The sequence below is a fragment of the Cyprinus carpio genome, chromosome A17 (genome assembly GCF_018340385.1).
Source record: "Cyprinus carpio isolate SPL01 chromosome A17, ASM1834038v1, whole genome shotgun sequence".
NCBI classification, from domain to species: Eukaryota; Metazoa; Chordata; class Actinopteri; order Cypriniformes; family Cyprinidae; genus Cyprinus; species Cyprinus carpio.
Window position 1 is genome coordinate 10,199,456 of NC_056588.1, and position 19,793 is coordinate 10,219,248.

At 38.8% G+C, this 19,793-nt stretch overlaps 1 protein-coding gene across 2 annotated transcripts; it reads right to left on the reverse strand.

The window, feature by feature from the left end:
• Window positions 1-11,285: 11,285 nt before the first annotated feature.
• On the reverse strand, window positions 11,286-19,317 carry LOC109073745 (polycomb group RING finger protein 5-A-like). Of its 2 annotated transcripts, none has more exons than XM_042773971.1 (9): window positions 19,142-19,317; window positions 17,165-17,414; window positions 16,067-16,163; window positions 15,922-15,977; window positions 15,660-15,719; window positions 15,390-15,535; window positions 15,190-15,288; window positions 14,815-14,904; window positions 11,286-13,744 (listed from the first exon to the last, which is right to left on the reverse strand). In XM_042773971.1, the coding sequence occupies exons 2-9, from the start codon at window positions 17,274-17,276 to the stop codon at window positions 13,697-13,699; spliced, it is 708 nt and encodes a 235-aa protein (XP_042629905.1). In that variant the 5' UTR covers window positions 17,277-17,414; window positions 19,142-19,317; the 3' UTR covers window positions 11,286-13,696. The 2 variants fall into 2 exon arrangements, with proteins under 2 accessions (XP_042629905.1, XP_042629906.1); XM_042773972.1 differs by lacking the exon at window positions 19,142-19,317 and adding an exon at window positions 18,802-19,045.
• Window positions 19,318-19,793: the final 476 nt, after the last annotated feature.

Here is a 19,793-nt window from a genome sequence, read left to right on the forward strand (position 1 = left end):
GTTCATTCAGTGAAGGACTCGTCAGGTTTTTTGAAAAAAAAAAAAAAATTATGATTCTCAGCTCTATATTTCTTTGCAGCCCAACGAAATATACCAATTCGCAGAACTAACAGAATGCATAGCTGATATAAAAAAACTGGATGACTATTTATTTCCTACTGCTTAATTCTGAAAAAAACAGAGGTGTTAATTATCGGACCAAAACCTCTACATGTAATAACCTAGAACACTATCTAACACTTGATGGCTGCTCTGTCAATTCTTCGTTATCAGTTAGGAACTTAGGTGTGCTTTACTTTGAAGGTCATTTTTCTAGCATTTGAAAAAACTAATTATTCCATCTTAAAAAAAATATCTATATTACGACCTATGTCAAATGCAGAAATGTTGATTCATGTTTTCATGACCTCAAGGTTAGAATATTGTAATGCTCTGTTGGGTTGTCCAAAATGCAGCAGCTAGAGCTTTTACTACAACCGGAAAGTATGACCGTATTAACCCAGTTCTGTCAACATTGCATTGGCTCTGTATTAAACATCGTATACATTTTAAAATCTTGCTAATTACTTATAAAGCCCTGAATGGTTTAGCTCTTCAGTACTTGAGTGAGCTCTTATCGCATTATAGTCCTTCACGTCCCATAACACTTCCCATAACACTCGATGTACTTGTTACACCGTAAGAAGAATGGCATCTACGCTAATATAAGCCTGTTTTTTTTCTTATTCCGAGGTCACTGTAGCCACCCAGATCCAGTCCATATCCAGATCAGATGGTCACTCCAGTTATCTGGATCCAGACTGTTTCCAGTCCAGATGGTGGATTAGCACCTAGAGATAACCTCTACAGCCCTGTATGTCAGTGGAGACCATGTCAACTAGACAAACCCTAGAGACAGATCCCCTGTGAAGACCTCGTTGACCATCGGTACAAGACCATGAGAACCAAACGAGTCCTCTGCTCAATCTGATGTGCTTTGCAACCTGGAATTAAACCACACCATGATGGTTTTGTTTGGCCAGAGGAGAACTGGCCCCCCAACTAAGCCTGGTTTCTCACAAGGTTTTTTTCTCCATTTCTGTCACAGATGGAGTTTTGGTTCCTTGCCACTGTCGCATTTGGCTTGCTTAGTTGGCGACACAATTTCTGGCAACACTGTTGACTTGACACTATTTGAAGAGAACTGAGCTGAGCTGGATGATGATATCACTGAATCAACAATGAACTGACTTTAACTGATAAACTGATTGTTATCTATTGTGCTCTTGCATTATCAGCCCACGTTTTTCTTGTTTAACACTGTAAAGCTGCTTTGACACAATCTGTATTGTATAAAGCGCTATATAAATAAAGGTGACTTGATTTGACAGCTTCTAGTCTTCTGGAAAGGCTTTGCAAAAGATTTTGGAGTGTTCCTGTGGGAATTTTTGCATTTGTGAGGTTAGGAAGAGATGTTGGACAAGAATGCCTGGCTCGTAATTTCCATTCTAGTTAATTCCAAAGGTGTTTGACGGAGTTGAGATAAGGGCTCTGTGTGGGCCAGTCAAGTTTTTCCACACTCCTGGCATCCACCAAACCCAGACTTGCCCATCAGACTGTCAAACAGAGAAGTCTATTTCATCACTCCACAGAACAGGTTTCCACTGCCAAAATGCCAAAAAACACACATAAACAAACACAAAAAGGAGATTACATAACATGCAAAAAAAAAAAAAAAAAATGATCCCAATTCTGGTCAAATAGGTTCTGTGTCTGGAGATGTTCAAACTTTAATACGTGAGTAGTTTGTTGGTTTTGGCTGCTTCTAGTGGATCAGTCAGATTTGCACAAACTTAAGCATATCAACATCAAGCCCACAGCCAAGACACAATATATGTTAAACTGGCCTCCTGACATTTTGATGTCATTAACTCCCCTCCTTAATCATGAATTTGACTTAATTGTCTAAGGTGGTAGCGCATCCTGATGGCCGCATTGATCTTGTCAGGATGTGCTACCCCTTTATTAGAGCAGCTTTATTAATGCGCATAGTACAAATGCAGCTGTTTCATGCAGTAGGCAGAGTCTGGTTCCTCACTAAAACTAAGCAGGCCAGAGCCTGGTCAGTACACTGGTGGGAGACCCTTTGTGTCTCAGGTTAGGCATGGTTACCATGGTTTCCTGAGAATAGGGAACGAGACGCTACGTCCTCTAGAGGGCGCTATGGGAACGCTGTCAGCGTGTCCGGTGTCTGAAGCATGAATGAAAAAACGACAATGAACTTGACATTGGCAGGCGGAAGCCTATGACATAAGCAATTGAGCAGCTGCGGCTATAAAGGGGCACCTGTAGAACACATCATCCTCTTTTTTGTCTGAGGAGAAACAGGCATGATACCGAAACATGGCACAAGGATGCAGCGTCTCATTCCCTATTCTCAGGGAACCATGGTTACATGCGTAACCTGAGACGTTCCCTTTCGAAAGGGAACTCCACGCTGCATCCTCCAGAGGGCGCTATGGGAACGGTATACCCATGCCGCTATGCTGAGGGATGGGTGCCCAGGTAACTGTTTCCCCAAGTCAAGACTTAAGGAACAGCATCCCTGCTAGCGAAACCGATAGGCTTTACGGCAGGCTCAAGCTCCAATCATCATAGACTAACTCACCCGCCAGAGTCTGGAGCTCTAAGAGTGGAGGTCTCAGCGTAACGACTCTCTAAACCGAGAGTTAGTGAGTCTCACAAAAAGGAGCCTACATACCAAAATACTGCCTAAGCGGAGCTCTAAAGAGCCGAGGCTTCAGTAGGATGACCCTCTTAAACGAGAGGAAGCCTAACAACACTCAACCCTATAAGCCACAGGGCGAGGAATTCAATTCATCAGAAGGGGAGAGAACTCGAGCACCCGAAAAGAAGCACCCTGCTCACAATAACCCTCAATGCTGAGGGGAGCGATGCTTCAAAGTGTGTTAGTAGAGACTGGTTGAGTGGAGCCCAAGGTACTAGAGTCTAACCAACTCAGAGAAAGGGAACAAAGCTAATACGCGTAACCCTTACTTTACAGGATTCCAGAAAGTGCGCAGTGTCTTGCGTGTGCACTGACCACTCATGTGGATTTTAGAAAGTTTGAAAAGTGTTCAAAGTGCACACTTACCACCCTGTGGATTTCAGAAAGTACACAGATGCTTAGCGTGTGTACTTAAAGCTTCCCCAGCATCAATTCACAGATACCCAGATGTAATGAACCGAACGGGAGAGGTGAACTCAAATAAGCTCTGTGGAGCAGAGGCTTCAGCAGGATGACTCTCTGAAATGAGAGGAAACCTAACGATGCTTGACCCTGGTAGGGGAGCTCTTAAGAGTGGAGGCCTCAGCATAACGACTCTAAACCGAGAGGAGACCTAGCCACACTCAGCGTCAAAGGCAGTTAGTGAGGCTCAAAAAGAAAGAGCCTACAAACTCCTGTTACCGCCAAAGATGGAGCTCTAAAAGCGGAGGCTTCAGCCGGATGACTCTCTTAAACAAGAGGAAACCTAACAACACTCAATCCTAGTTTAAGCTCTTAAGAGTGGAGGCTTCAGCAAAATGACTCTGTAAAACGAGAGGAGGCCTGACAACACTCGACACTAAAGACAGCTAGTGAGGCTCATAAAAAGGAGCCTACTTTCTTTAGTACCGTCTAAGCGGAGCTCTGGAGAGCATAGGCTTCAACAGAATAACTCTCCTAGATAAGAGGAAACCTACAACACTCAATCCTAGTTTGAGCTCTTAAGATTGGAGGCCTCAGCATGACAACTCTCTAGAGCAAGAGGAGGCCTGACAACACTCAGCGCTAAAGAAAGTTAGCGAGGCTCCCAAAAAAAAAAGGAGCCTACACACCAAACACTGTCTAAGCAAAGCTCTGGAGATCGGAGGCTTCAGCAAAATGACTCTCTTAACAAGAGGAAGCCACACAACTCACCCAACAAAATACACTTATAATGAAACCTGGTTCCCGACCTTCAGACTGGATCATCATCATTGGTCAGGCCTCAGGGTCCATTTCCTAAATGCTCCTGGTGGGGGTGGGGGGGTGGGGGGGTTCACCGTGATGACACCCCGATGTCCGCTAGATGTTACCCCAACTGAGAGATAGCTCGCAAGCGTCTCTTTGATAGGGGGCATCGACGCATATCCACGCTTACGCATCCCTTCGATGTTAGCATAACTAGTATGCTGATACCGATGGATGCGGGCTGAATATGGTTTTTCACATGCGTTCTCGATCTCGTTATGAAGATCAGGAAAGAATGGGAGGCTCACAGGGGCTGGAGGGTTATGTCAAGAAAGAAACCACTCATCAAGCCTGCTGTGAGCGACTTCCTCTGTCTCGTGCTTCCACTGCAGGTCTAACCTAGCAGTAGAATGCTCCATAACTCCCAGCAGTTCCTCATACGTGGGGTAGGATTACTGAAAAGGCTCAGAAATATCCTCTTTACCTTCCTCAACCAAATCCTGCTCACCTTGGCTAGGAGACAACAGAGCACTTCCTGCTGGATCAGAAGAAGTAAGAGACCGCACATCTTCTTCCAGCAGTTCACCCTCGTCAGCCCGTGGCGAGCAAGGGAGATTAACACCTCCCTCAAACTCGTCAGCGAGCTCCGTCTGCGATCCCCATGACCTCAGTCTCCTCACTGCTTCGGCAGCAGGACCCGATACCGCGGGGGGCAGATGATTGTCCCAATTCCCTCGAGAAAAGGGACAAATGGGAGCAGAGCTTTCTCAACGAGAAACGCTCACAACAAATGTACTCTGTTCCCTCGAGAGCAGAGCACACGTGCTCCTCACCCAAACACATAACACATAGGTCCTATGCGTCATCCGGTGTCATATAGCACGGACACGGATCTGCACACTTCCTAAAATGCCTAACATTAGACATTTTCTCGTACTTACCACTCACACTTCAGAAACAAACGACCCTGAAGACAAAAAAGAGGATGATGTGTTCTACAGGTGCCCTTTTATATCCGCAGCTGCTCATTTGCTTACATCATAGGCTTCCGCCTGCCAATGTCAAGTTCATTGTCGTTTTTTCATTCATGTTTCAGACACCGGACACGCTGACAGCATTCCCATAGCGCCCTCTAGAGGATGCAGCGTGGAGTTCCCTTTCGAAAGGGAACTAGCTTGCTCCTGGTGCTATTTTAATTCCAACCACTAGGGGGCCTGACTTGCCTGACTTTTATGGGTCCAAAAGTCTTAGTATAATGATGCAGACTTCAGACTGTAAAAAGAAGCAACCTTTTGATGAAGCTAAAACTGGCCCCTGTAACAAGAAGCATTATTCAGGTGAGGCATTAAACTGACCTCCTGACATTCTGTTGTCATTAATACCCCACCTTAATTCCTCTACACTGGAAGCTCCTGTTCAACACTGGAAGCTCCTGTCGTCAAGTCAAATTCCTTGTGTGTGTAAACATACTTGGTAATAAAGCTCTTCTGATTCTGATAAATATATACAGTGGTGCTTGAAAGTTTGTGAACCCTTTAGAATTTTCTACATGTCTACATAAATATGACCCCAAAGATCATCATATTTTCACACAAATCATGAAAGTCAATTTGAATCAAACAACTGAGACAAAAATATAAACTTTGTCATTAATTTTTTTCTGTAAAATGATCCAATATTACATATCTGTGAGTGGCAAAAGTATGTGAATCTCTAGGATTAGCAGTTAATTTGAAGGGGTTTTTTTTAATCAAAGGGATGACTATCAGTGCGTGCCCTGTTTTATTTAAAGAACAGGTATCTATCAAAGTCTGATTGTGTTTGTGGAAGTGTATCATGGCACGAACAAAGGAGATCTCTGAGGACCTCAGAAAAAGAGTTGCTATTGCTCATCAGGCTGGAACAGGTTACAAAACCATCTCTAAAGAGTTTGGACTCCACAAATCCACAGACAGATGTATTATATAAAGGGAGTGTATGAATGGAGGAAATTCAAGACCATTGTTACCCTCCCCAGCAGTGGTCGACCAACAAAGATCACTGCAAAGCAAGACGTGTAATAGTCCAAAAGGTTGCAAAAGACTGCAGGGTAACTAAGCAACTAAAGGCCTTTCTCACATTGGCTAATGCTAATGTTTATGAGTCCACCATCAGGAGAACACTGAACAACCATTGTGTGCATAGCAGAACTCTAAGCTGTGGTGCAGGACTGATCAGCAGTTACAAGAAACATTTAACTGCAGTTATTTCAGCAAAAGGGGGTCAGAACAGCTACTGAAAGCAAAGATTCGCACACTTTTGACACTCACAGATGTGTAACACTGGGTCACTTTCCTCAATAAATACATGACAAAGTAGATATATATATATATATATATATATATATATATATATATATATATATATGGTAAAGAATACTAATATAATAAAATAATATACCATAATATATGGTTAGTATAAATACTGGTAAAAAAAATGATAGCCTGCACTGTAAGTGACTTTGGATAATATATATAATATATATATATATATATATATATATATATATATATATATATATATATATATATATATATATTATATATTATATATATCTATATATATTATATATTATTTATTATTTATTTTTTATTATTTTTTTGAGATAGTGAATTGATAGGGTTTTGTTAAATGTGAGCCCAAATCATCACAATTAAAAGAACCAAAGACTTAAACTACTTCAGTCTGTGTGCACTGAATTTATTTTATACATGAGTTTCACAATTTGAGTTGAATTACTGAAATAAATGAACTTTTCCACGACATTCTAATTTATTGAGATGCACCTAATAAACTTTTCCACGACATTCTAATTTATTGAGATGCACCTTTTGCATCTCCTTATATATATTATACATACAGTTTAGCAACAGAACAAAATAGGGTAGATCGAGGCTGACAAAAAATGAGCCAGGGAAACTGAAGTCTGTTATGGTTTCTGAAATAACTCTGGTAAAAGCTGGATTTTGTCTCCCCCTCATGGGATGTAACAGAAGGTGAAGGGGGCTATTTTTAGTGATGCGGTCAGTTCATATGTGTGAACTATTTTGCACCAGGACTACACCTATACCGTCTTTCTGAGGCAGACCCTTGGGTTTATAGCACCCACTGAAAGTGTCTTTTAGCGGTAAAACTTTACAGTAAGGTTCCATTAGTTAATGTTAGTTAATGTAGTGAACAAGCACTTAATTAACTGATATGTTAGTTCATATTAATTCACAGTGAATTAACTAATGTTAACAAGCACAACCTGATTTTAATAATGCATTTGTAAATGTTGAAATAAACATTAGCTAAGATTAATAAATGCTGTAAAAGTGTTGTTCATGCTTAGTTAGTGTTCACTAAAGTAGTTTACTAATGTTAAATAACCTTATTGTAAAGTGTTACCATTCTTGTATAGGCAGACTACAGAATGAGCACCCCCTGCTTACCAATTGAGGTAAGGTAACGAGCCTCAGTGAGTGGACAAGCGAAATCTACATTTACTTATTAAATTAAGTCAGAATATATGTGGAAAAATAATCACCAACGTACTGTATTGTCTACTGTACTTGGACTTCAGTTACTCGTGTGCACAAAGGAACAGCCTATTGTGTTTATCAGTTTTTGTGCTTTACCGACCAGGTCTATGTGCATTGACAGTTCAACATTTGTCAAGGAGCACACAAGACATCACTCCGAAACAACTCTGTTAAATGAAATTAACACGAATGCACACATTTGTTAAGTTTATTACAGTTGTTGATTGTTAAATTACAGGTGAAATGTCCTTTATTGTCATTTCTGTGTTTATTTAATCTAAGATTATGTGTACGTTTTTCTTTGATTAATGAATTTATCATTCCGGACTGAGCAATTTTCCCTATATTTAGGAAGAATATTTAAATAAAAAAATGTTGAACAAGTCCTATTTCAAACAGCAGAGGGCGCCACAAATCACCACAGACTCCACTTTCTCTGTCGCTCCTAATTTAAAGATTAATTTAATCACATTTCAATGCAAATTTCATTACAAATGTGTACACATTCCCTGTGCAGTACAACTCCAGTAAAATCTTTTAAAAATGTTTTAAAAGTAAAAATGATGTACAGTCTGTTTGCTAAGTCAGTGGCTAAAGCATCCATATTAATAAAATGACAGCTTTTCAGTGATCAAACAAGCCAGAACAGAGAGATTTTAGGATGTGGGTAAAAGAGGCAATCTGATTGGAAAAGTGTGTCTGAAATGCACCTGTGTGCAATGTCCTGGCTGGGGTGTGGAGCTGGATAATGTTGGTAAGAAGGATGTGATCTATTAGCAGTTTTGTGAAGTTGAACAGGATTCAGATGCTGGTTCTGGCAGGGAATGAGCTCTGGTGAAAAATCACGAGCAGGTGAGACATCCTACAGTAAAATTAGACTGCTTCTTTCTGAAAACACTGCTCAGTTATAAGAACTTTAAAGTAAGATGACCTGGACAAGTGTCATACATTTAATACAAATCATCTCTTTGACAGGTGAATTAACACTAACACTTTTCAGGCCAAGGACCTCTTGTTGGATATAGACGTGGATAAGGTATCCCCGTTACATTGTATCAAACTGGGTGTTGCATTTTAAGCCTTGACTAAAATAATTTGACTATAGTACCATATTAATGTTGTGGAAACTATGATGATTTGTTTTCAGTATTAGGTCCCACTTTATATTAAGTGGCCTTAACTACTATGTACTTACATTTAAATTAATCATTTGGTACAATGCACTTATTGAGTACATACATGTTTTTACATTGTACTTCTATTTTAAAAATACACTGTTGACCCATCCCTGACACCTTAACCCACCCTTAAACCTACCCAGACCAACAAACTTGTCCCCGTACCCGTATCCCACCTCAATAGCAGCAAAAGTGTTTTTTTTTTTTCAGTACAGTATGAACACAATAAATACACTGTACTTATTTTTTGATGTAAGTACATAGTAGTTATAAGGCCACTTAATATTAAGTGGGACCCAGTATTCTTTGATGAACAGCAAGTTTCGAAAGAACAGTGTTTATTTCAAAAAGTAATATTTTGTAACAATATATAAACCGGTTAATTTAGATAGTTAACTGATAAAACCCACAAGCATAAATATATATGTATGCGCACATGCACTGCTTTGCCATAGAAATACGTTCTAGTCTTGATGATCTACTCTTGGCACAGTGGTGATATCATCAGTGAGATGTACATGTAACTCAGCTCACCACACAGAGATGTCATTCCCAAAGAAGAAGCTCTGTGGTGATGTCACTCCTACATATAATCTTATTGGTGCCATGTGACTTGTTCTTTAGGTCTAAATATGGAATGTCATGAGATCTCTGACATTAACCTAATGACTTGATATGAGGAAAATGTGAGATAAGTAGAGAAAGAAGATGATTGACAGCAGCCTCTTGGATTAGAGAGGTTAGAAATATGTTCTAGTCTTGATGATCTAGTCTTGGCACAGTGGTGATATCATCAGTGAGATGTAACTCAGCACAACACTGTGATGTCATTCCCAAAGAAGAAGCTCTGTGGTGATGTCACTCCTATATATAATCTTATTGGTGCCATGTGACTTGTTCTTTAGGTCTAAATATGGAATGTCATGAGATCTCTGACATTAACCTAATGACTTTATATGAGGAAAAGGTGAGATAAGTAGAGAAAGAAGATGATTGATAGCAGCCTCTTGGATTAGAGAGGTTCCAATTACAGTAGACCATCCATGTTAACAAGATCCAAATGAACACAGTGATACCAGAATACACCCAGCGATCAGCGATCAGCTCCAGTATCTGGCCAGTGACAGGTCTATAAAAGAACAATTGAGTCAGTGAATCATTGGAAAGCATTCACGAGGGAATATGACTGTGACTTTCACAAATTATGTAATTAGCCTATACATATTAACAGGTTAAAACACAGCAACCGTATGATGCAACAAAGCAGCAATAAGTGGAGAGAATAAAAGATCAAACACCAGTTTGCATCTACCTGCCCTCTCCTTGTCTAGTTTCTAAACGTTTCATTTTAGATGGCCTTTTTTGTTTGCACTCATAAATCTAATGGTGACCATCAAAGAATGAAAATGTGTATGGGGAAAAAAGCACATGAAATTAAAGTTGTTATAATGTTGATTCTGTCTCTAGATTGGAGCCGGCCCTATACCCACATCAGCCAATGGTGTGAGCTTAGGACCGTGGCTGTGTTAACCTGTTTGGAAACAACAATTTTGTAGCAATTACATTTACCTGTTAGAAGAACAAAAAATCACTTACTAAAGCTTTAAACTCTACTAGATATATTCGTTTGGTGATATATGCATTGTAAATAAGAGGAAAACTCCCAGCATTTGCTCATAATGTGCTTCACTTTTATTCAGTAATGGTTTAATGTTGGAGTGTTAGCAGGGGGCGGTGGCATTCAGACTCACTTTCTCAGTTTAACAAATGAGCTGTGAATTCTCCTGACTGAAAATAGAGTTGTTGCGACATGCCATGATGAAAGAGAAGACTAAAAGGAGAGACAGTGGCAGGCTTTCTTTGTTTATTTACTTATGTGTGATGAACGTGAGTGTTTTATTGTTGATGTTAACATATTATGTAGATGTCACATTTATTTTGGGTAACTGATTCCTTTCACAATTCTGCAAACACATGCAAACATCCAAAAACATTGCTGTCATTGTTCTTCCAAAATCCTAAATCATACACTTTAAACACTGAAGTTTGTAACTTCAATAAATGTTGCTGGGCATGTGGACATATTTGTGGTTAAGTATGTGTTGCCTTTGTCCTACATTAAGTATTTTTGACCTTCTCTTTTGTAAGATGAACAGCAAGTCCAACAGACAGCTGAACAAGTGATGCACAGACTAACAGAGGAATGCATGTCACATTCCACTTCCTTGTGCATAAGTGGGGGAGAAAAAAGTGAGTGAGAAAGAGGCTGTGCATAGAAACAGTCTAAAAGAAGCTACATTCCTGTCTTTGTTTTCATTGTCAGATTTAAAGTCGCATACTAATATCATTTCATACATGAAATGGTGTTTTTAGAGAATGCCTTTGGACAACTTCAAAAGTTTTAGTCTTTAAGGCCACATTAATATGAATAATGCAGATTTCGTTCAATCTAAGACGTGTACTAGATCCATTGGCAAGATAAACTGTCATGCAAGTATAATAGACTTCAGAATTTTATCAGCTAAATGAAATATGTTTCTGGATTATAGTCAAAGAAATTACAGAAAAATATCCACAATTTTTTCATATTTTAATGTTATTAATTAAATAACATTAATTAAATAACAATTGGTCATGAACAGCATTAGGAAGCTTTTCATGTACAGTGTGAACATTTACAAGGGGAACACATAGCAGGCGGTGGGACGTATAAAAAAAGAATAAATTACCCCAAGCAGCATCATCTATTAGGAAAAAGACAAGCATTGACAAAATCTTTTGATTATAGGTTCAAATATACATAAGTGCTTCAACATACAAAAATACATTGTATTTATAATTAGAGCTCAAAGACACTTCATATTTGATTTGCATGTTTTCTTTAAGGGGAGGAAATTGGATTTTGGAGAGCAGCCAGTGGCCTTTGTCCTAAACAACAACATCAAGAATTCCACTGAACTGACAGAGAGTGCAGATGATTTTTAAAATTCAGTACAACAGATCATGTTGGTATAACATGAAGTTTTAGCTTGTCATAAGAAACATTTGGACAAATATACTTCCACTATTGGTACATATTGATACAGTCCACTGAAAATGGTGTTGCCAAGAAATTCAGTCTCATTTTTATTCTATATGTATCTTTTGATTAACTGTATTGACTTCCAGCTTCCAGCACTGCAGTGACTTTCTAATGTCTAAAACCCATTGTTATGATTCCTTGATTCCAAAACTAAAAATGGAAAACATTGAACAAACCCTCTTTTCACCAGGTGTCATCCCCTGAGATTATCCAAAACAATGGTTCACGTAATAAATCATGTAATTCTGTTCTATGTTGAGTACCATCATATAATCTGGATTGGAAAAGCTCCATGTTTTGAACTCTTAATTCTCAAAATGCATTCTGGGAATTTGCATAAAATCAGTTTGGCAACTTTTTCAGTTTGGTCTTTTTTTTTTTTTTTTGTAATTATGAGTTCAAATGGAATATTCATAAAACAGGTTACTACAAATACATATATTAATGATTAACATTGTCATGTAAACAAACTTAGAAAGTTAACCTATGACCTTATCTGAACTAATGCTCCAGAATAACACTCTTAACTATAATATTTAAAACATGATGATTGAATCTTAAACTCTCTCCTCGCAAACATGTCCTTGTTGTGTAGAAGAGAAGCAAACTGAGAAATATCAGATATTGAATTTTCTTACACTTTGTGGAAGTAACCAAATGTAATTTTGGCATGTCCCTTGCACAGTTGTTTTTGCAGACATCAAACTGCATAAAATGCATGGCCTTAATTTGCTACACAACACTCAAAATACACAGATCAACGTGCATTATTAACAATCCGGGTGGTGTTTTTAAAATTCAAATGTCTGTTGAGGTGGATTTGATTGTTTTATCTCATTTAAACATATGTCTGATTAAAACAGGAAACAACAGAATGTTTACAACTAACAGCCTGTGAGACAAAGCTGCTCTTAGAGAGATGCAGCTGGCACACTTCAGTCATTCCCCATTCAGCTGTTTTAAAGAGAGATTTCTCAGTGAATTACTGCATTAAGCATATCTGGCATCGGTTATTGTAATATCAATTCTATTAAGATAATGATCTAGTTTGGGTGAAAGTAAGATTTGGCTTCAACTCGATGTGAAGGAAAACCGCTTACCCAGAGTTCCTTTCAATGCTGTTATTTTGGGGGATCTACAGCGCTCTCATTCAATTCCATCTGAATGAGATCCATCAATACTTCAGACCAGAGCCAAAAACACCATTGGAGAAAAATGAGAGAGTGTAAGGGAAGATGGAAAGAGGCTGAGAAAGAGAGAGTGAGTTTGTGTGATCGAACGAAAGGGAGAGAGAATGATGACATGAAAAAGAGTCACTGAATATATGAGGGACAATGTGGGCGGTGAGAGAGTAAAGTAACCAAAAGGAAATAGAGAGTAAAGTGTAAAGGTAACACAGAACACCAACAATACAGCGAGACATTTGGATTTGCCTCTAGTGCAAACTCTTGGATAAAATCGCCTAATAAAAAAATCTCAAATCTAGTGAGACTTCATCTTAAAAATATCTCACTCTTGTCACCTGGTCGGGACGCATCTTTGCAATGAGTTTTAGCTTACTGTCTGTGCTAGATTGCTATCAGATAATCCCAACAGGCCACTCTATGCTAAGGAGTTGTCATAGAGACAACATGCAGAGAAAGGCTTTTGGAGGAATATAATCAACAAACTTGATACAGTGCCAGTGGGTGGAGCCACAACTGTCGAACAGGAAATTAAAAGAGGGAGGAATGGAGGAGTAGAGGCTGAAGCAGCGCACAGGAAGAAGTGAGCAGTCCTGTCAGTCATGGGGCTTTGTGTTGTTGTCTTTCAACGGAGGCACAATCATTCAGTTTTTCTGCTTTTCGTTCATCTCTTGACATCAGTCTGCATGAGATTTCCGCAAAGCCATAAGTGCTGTTTAACCAAAGTCGATCCTTGGACGGTACTCGAGAACCATGGGGTAAGCCTGGGGTGCAAACGAAAGTAAAGAATGACTTTGAATATTCAGATTTAAGTAGGGTATCATTTTCATTATATCGTCATAGTCCTCTATCTTACTCTCTTGTGGTGTAAAAGGCAAGGACACAAATCTAGGGGCATCGATGTGTCCTCTGATTTTGTGTCAACCTCTAGTGTGTCTGTAACTTGAGAAATATGACTCATAGATCTGTCAGTAGCTGTGAGCAGGTTTTTTTTGCTCCTGCCCCCCACAATCACCACCAACTCAGCGACAGCTGTTCACACTTCTCGTGAGCACACACACTCACACACAGATTCAAACACACCCACATATTCAGGGTCAAACTAACTTTTCAACAATTTATGGGTCAAAGTTCTAGTGCAGGGGTTTTCAAACTTTTTGATGCCAAAGATACCAAATTATGATGCTCCCCTTCCTAAAATATAAAGGTGGCTATAGACTTTTATTTATAAACACCTTTTTATACTGTGTAGTTATAGTGATATTATTAAGACAACATGAATTCAGAATTAAATCATTAGCTTTATATTGTCATTGTACTAAAGCAGGGTGTCAAACTCAGTTTCTGAAGGGTCGGGGCCCTGCATAGTTTAGATTTAACCCTAATTAAACACACCTGGCTTATTTGAAAACTACATGGTACGAGTACTGGTGCATGGCTGGAACTAAACTCTGCAGGTGCTCCGGCCCACCAGGAACTGACTTTGACACCCCTGTACTAAAGGAAACTGTTAAAGAGTCAATGTAACAGAAGTAGCAGATCTTTTCTTCCATATTGTGATGTACATCCAAGTAAAACGGATTATTGACAAAAAATAATGGTGGCAACTTTCTAATAACTTCTGTTGTTGTAAAACTGAGCTAATTATATTTGTAATCCATGAACCCTGACATTTTTTTTGAGTCATTATAAAGGATGTTTAAAAATCCATTTTCCTCCTGGGGATTGTGGGCTGGTCCATACAATATAGGTGGGTTTAGGTTTTACTATCCTTGTAGAGACATTCATTCCCAACAATATTGACAAAACCTGACCCCTACACATATGCACTTACACTGTCACCCTGAAGTCTCCAGCGAGTGCGGTAGATGAATTCCAGGGTGTGGTCTTTGCCCATGATCTCTCCGTTACACAAAACATCGAGCTGTAAGAAACAGGTACAGAGTCAAAAGCAAGCAAATTATGTTTCATGAAATCAAATAATAGGCAAATAAAGAATATGGCATGTTTTGTGTTACATACACATTTAGTGAAACATCTCAGAAAGAACAACCTCAGAAACCATTTTCATTGGTTATCAGGTTTCACAACTGATGGGTAAGGGCTCATTTATTAATATCTGTATTGACTCTATTAACTCTCAATACACACACAGAAGCATTTGTCTGTGTTAAAAGCCCTGTGAGACAGTAATAAAACAGTATTTTACCTCATAAGAGCTTGGCAGCTTTAATTTTACACAGAGGAACTTCTTAATGGTTCCCACTGTAACACGAGTGGAGCAACGGATGAATTTCTTCATTAAACCCTGTTGCAGAGACAAGGAGTGCAAATTATAAACATGCACACACACAAACCTACATCCCAATATATACATACCATATTTTGAACTATACTGTCTATATGTACCTTAACTATGCTTTCTCCTGATTGGCCATTGTTTCGTAGACAGTCCAGACAAATAGCGATCTGAGGATCACTCCTGTGGTAGTCTCCACCTTTCCCATCATGGTCCTCTTCATCACTCAGGCGAGCTTTCTTAGCCCTAGGGCCATCTAGAAGATAGACAAAGGAATTCTGACTTTTAACCTTAAAATATATTGGTATATTCTCTATGTGTATATGTGACTGTGTGCGTGAGAGGTTATGGGTTTCGTGTAAGGAATAGTTAAGTATTACCTTCTCCATTTGATTTGATCTTGTTTTTTCTCCAAAACTCACTTTCCTGTTGTTCCTCCTCTAGTAAATAAACATAATCATTTAAAGAAAGTACATTAAGAAGCAGTTTACAGATTTAGAAACCAGTACTAACCAAAACACAACCATATAAACAACCACATTGTAGAGAATAAACATAAACATGTAGAGTGTGCAAAGTATATATATATATATGTATATAATATATATATATATATATATATATATATATGCACACACTCACTCTCTCTTAGCCCAGGCACCAGCTTGAAGATGATCTCCTCCAGGGTCTTATCTAGCCTGAAAGAAGAAAGGCCAAGATACCATATGGATTTGTGTGTGTACTTAATCTGTGCATGTGAGAAATGAGTGTGGGTGAGTTTGGGTACCTCAGCATCTCTAAAGGGTTAGTTTCATGGACTTGTATCCCACATTCCGGACACTCATTACTCTCCTCAAAGTGCTGAACGATACAACTCTTACAAACTAGACGAGAGTGGAATAAGTATAGAAGGAAAAACAGAAGAGAAACAAGAGAGGATCAGGTCAAATTACTCTTAATCTATCAAACCGTTTTCATTCACTTTTCATTCACAAAAAAAGTCATTAAAGTTAAAATAATTAAAATCAATATTTTTTAAGCCACCATATTGCTATCAGATGACTTTTTTTAAATCAACAAAAACAATGAGTGTACCAATTAAAATGACGGCATTTAATAGATAAATATACAACTAAATGCCACCAATACATAATTTACACTCCAACTGTCTGATTTACTAAAATTATTTGGTTTGTTTTGTAAAGTGTCATTTTAGTACTCTTTTTATACAATTAACATATTTATAATTTTATATATCTTTTTAATATTTTCAGTTTTCAATTGTTTCAAATTTTCAACTTAGGCAACATTTCTAATTTCTTTCTTTTTTTATGACATATTTATATTTTATTTCAGCTTTATTTCAATTATCCAAATGTTTTTCGTTTTAGCTAACAATAACAACGCTGGATTTGTAGTTTTAGTTAGTCCCTCCCTTACACTACTGGATTTTTTTAAAGGTTATCAAGTCACTTTCAGTGACCATCTGCTCTCAGACAAACAACCACTGCTTACACTCACCGCTGTATCTACCAAACATTAGGAGATTCTCTGGTCGGTCAGACAAAGAATTTGAATGTTAAGCATGTTAAGTGTGAAACAAACAGATTTTAGAGACAGTAAAGATATATGGCAGGTCAGATAAGCAGGTATGGACAGGTCTATGTGACATACAGTTGCCATTTTTGCCAGCAGACATCTGATCCATACACAAGTCTTAAACTCATTACATAAAACAAAACAATTCCAGAAAGAGGCCAGTTTATCCTGACACATTTCTAATAGCGAGGATTTCCAAAATATTCTGTTTGTTTTTATTCTCAGAAAGAGAAAAAGAAATGGCGCAGGGGACATAAAGAGAATGTGGTATTCATGGATGACTTACAAGTGTGCAGGCATTCTGTGACAGCGGTGGGCTTTATCAGGTACCCACGGCAAATAGAGCAGGTGATATATCGGTTGAAATCTCGGACCAGGTGCTTTCGGTGGGTCGCCATCTCGACTCACAGGTCACAGAGGTCAGGAGATCACAAGTTGGAGTCACAGTGCTGCCTGTGCACCAACACAGGGTTGCCACGGTGATTTTGTCATTGCCTCAGTATAGAGGCTGCTGTAACTCCGATCTGAAGACATTACTGTTGAGAGAGTATACATAGTTTAAAAAGCACATAAAGGTTAATTTTAGGATTACTTGTTACCTGCTTTTAGTAACTTTTCAGTTATACTTTACGCCTCCACATGACAAGCAAAGAATCAAAACTGATTACACCACAAAGTCTATTTTGAAACCAATCCAACTCAAACCAGACTTGAGCTGATCCTTATTAGTCAAAAGTGTATCAGAGTTCAGAACTCCTTTCAGTCTGAAAACTCATAGGAAAGTCCCTGTCAGGAGAGACGGGAAAAGCTAAGGGTGTGTCATTTCAAGAGTTCTTTTGAGTTTTCATTGGCTTGATGTTAAGGTCATAACTTGTGTGGCCACAATATAATCACCAGATTCAGCAAGGATATTGAGGCCCTCCTTTTGCATCAAATGCACACAACAACAAAGTATTTAATATTTAAGAGCCTGATTTCAAAACTGACCAAAGTCTCCCAAAAAGTAGAATATCAAACAATATTTTTAGTGGGTCAGTAGTAAATGTTCTAGGTTAGCATTATATTAATAATTTAGAGATTATTAGAAGTGCTGATTTTAAGTGTTGTACAGTAGGTAAATTGCAGCACTTGTTTAATAAACAACATTTATTTTAGTAAATACGAGTAAAAACTACTTATTTAACCCTCTGAACTGTATCACAGCAACTGTTTTAGGTGGAAAAAATATATATCACACAGCTGAAAGCCACACAATATGGTCACTGCCTACTAATACAATTGATAACAGTTTTGGAACAAATTTAGGCAATTTTCGAGTAAGCATTCTTTCCTTAATTCTCTGTTTAACCACTGAAAAAAAAAAATAGAAAATCAAAGACAAATGACTCCAAATTTTCTGGGACATCAGTACAGGCCTCTAAATATGCAGTTTCAGGTACTTGACGGAGGGTAAGCAAGGCGTACGAACATCCCAGGATCTGCTCTGACATGAATGTATGTCTTTAAACACTCTGACCTTTTTGTGACAACAGGCCCCAATTGCACAGTAAACAGTTGTGAAAGCCCAACAGTTCTGCAATATCAAAATTAACCAGAAAACAAAATAACGATTATTAAAACTAATAGCTTTCTAAAAGCACTTTCAACGAGAAAAAGATAACATACATCATCTATATAAATGGGTCTCTTAGGGTTAAACTTTTAAACAGATTTACATATGAGCATGCACTGTTACAGTATTTCAGAAAAACAACGTCATCGGTCAAAAGAATTCTCATGACAACGTAGTCCTTGTGATGCTCTCTGCCGTTTATGTAATACATGTATAAAGAGAAAAACAGTAACTCACAGGCTGCTACGTAATTACTAGCTAACGAGAATGGACTGTGACTTTCCCTTTAAAACGCATTATAAACCGCTGACCTGTTCCTGTGTAGCTTTTAGTGTGCATGGGAAACGCTCAGTATATCAGTCCTGTTATCTCATCAGCGCGAGCCGAGCGCACGGGCGTCAAGGACTGCGTGACGTCATCCTCATGGAAATTATAACACATGGCAAGTTGAGCTTGTCTCGCGACGCCGTTTTTGCATTCTGTAATTATGTATCTATCCGCTCCACTAGAGTGGACTGACGGGCAAGCAGCCTCTGTCGTACCACATGACACAATTTCTCCCCTCCCCAAACTTTACACACGTTCGGTGCCCCCCAAACAGCTAACGTAACGCAGATTCCCACGTTCCGTGGCCATCCGAAATACACTCACCGTTACAATCCCCTCGCCTCGCTCAGTGCTGGGTTGTTAATGAAGACTGAAAAAAGGGGCTTCTGAAAGCCAGAGAGAGTCACATCGGTGCAGCCCGGCGGCGGATTGAGCGCGTGCAGGCAGTGCGTGGCTGGTAAACTCGCGGCCGACGCGGAACTGGCAGCAGCTCGCGCAGAGAGAGAAGGGGCGGGGGACTCGCGCTCTTGTTTACGCGGTGCTGTAGATTGATACTGTACCAGCGGAGGGAGAGGATACAGTTTGGAACAGTTTCTCTCCATCCTAACATTATTAAGTGAATCTCAGAAATCACTGGGTCACAGACAGAGAGGTGGAATTGGAAAAATATATATGTAGGCTATATAAAATTAAGTTAAAATGTTGGAAAGGCCGACACAATGATAATACTTTTGACACATTTTCAAGTGAGGCTTAAAATAAATATAAGAGAGAGCAGGGGTATTTGTAACAGATTTAATTATTTAATATAGACACATATCTTAAAGTGCTGCCTACCAAAATCTATCATTAATGGCCAGAAAAAAGATAGGTCACTGCACACTTACTTTTGTGGCAGCATGCGTCGATATCATGGCACCGTATATGAAGCTGTCACAACTGTCTGTTATGGTAAACCGCAAAACAATTATGAAGC

Coding starts and splice junctions, on each gene's coding strand:
- LOC109073745 (XM_042773971.1), bottom strand. CDS start 17,276: ATGGCGACCCACCGAAAGCACCTGGTCCGAGATTTCAACCGATATATC. Junction 15,536..15,659: donor GATCAAATCAAATGGAGAAG/GTAATACTTAAC, acceptor TCTATCTTCTAG/ATGGCCCTAGGGCTAAGAAA. Junction 15,289..15,389: donor CAGGAGAAAGCATAGTTAAG/GTACATATAGAC, acceptor TCTCTGCAACAG/GGTTTAATGAAGAAATTCAT.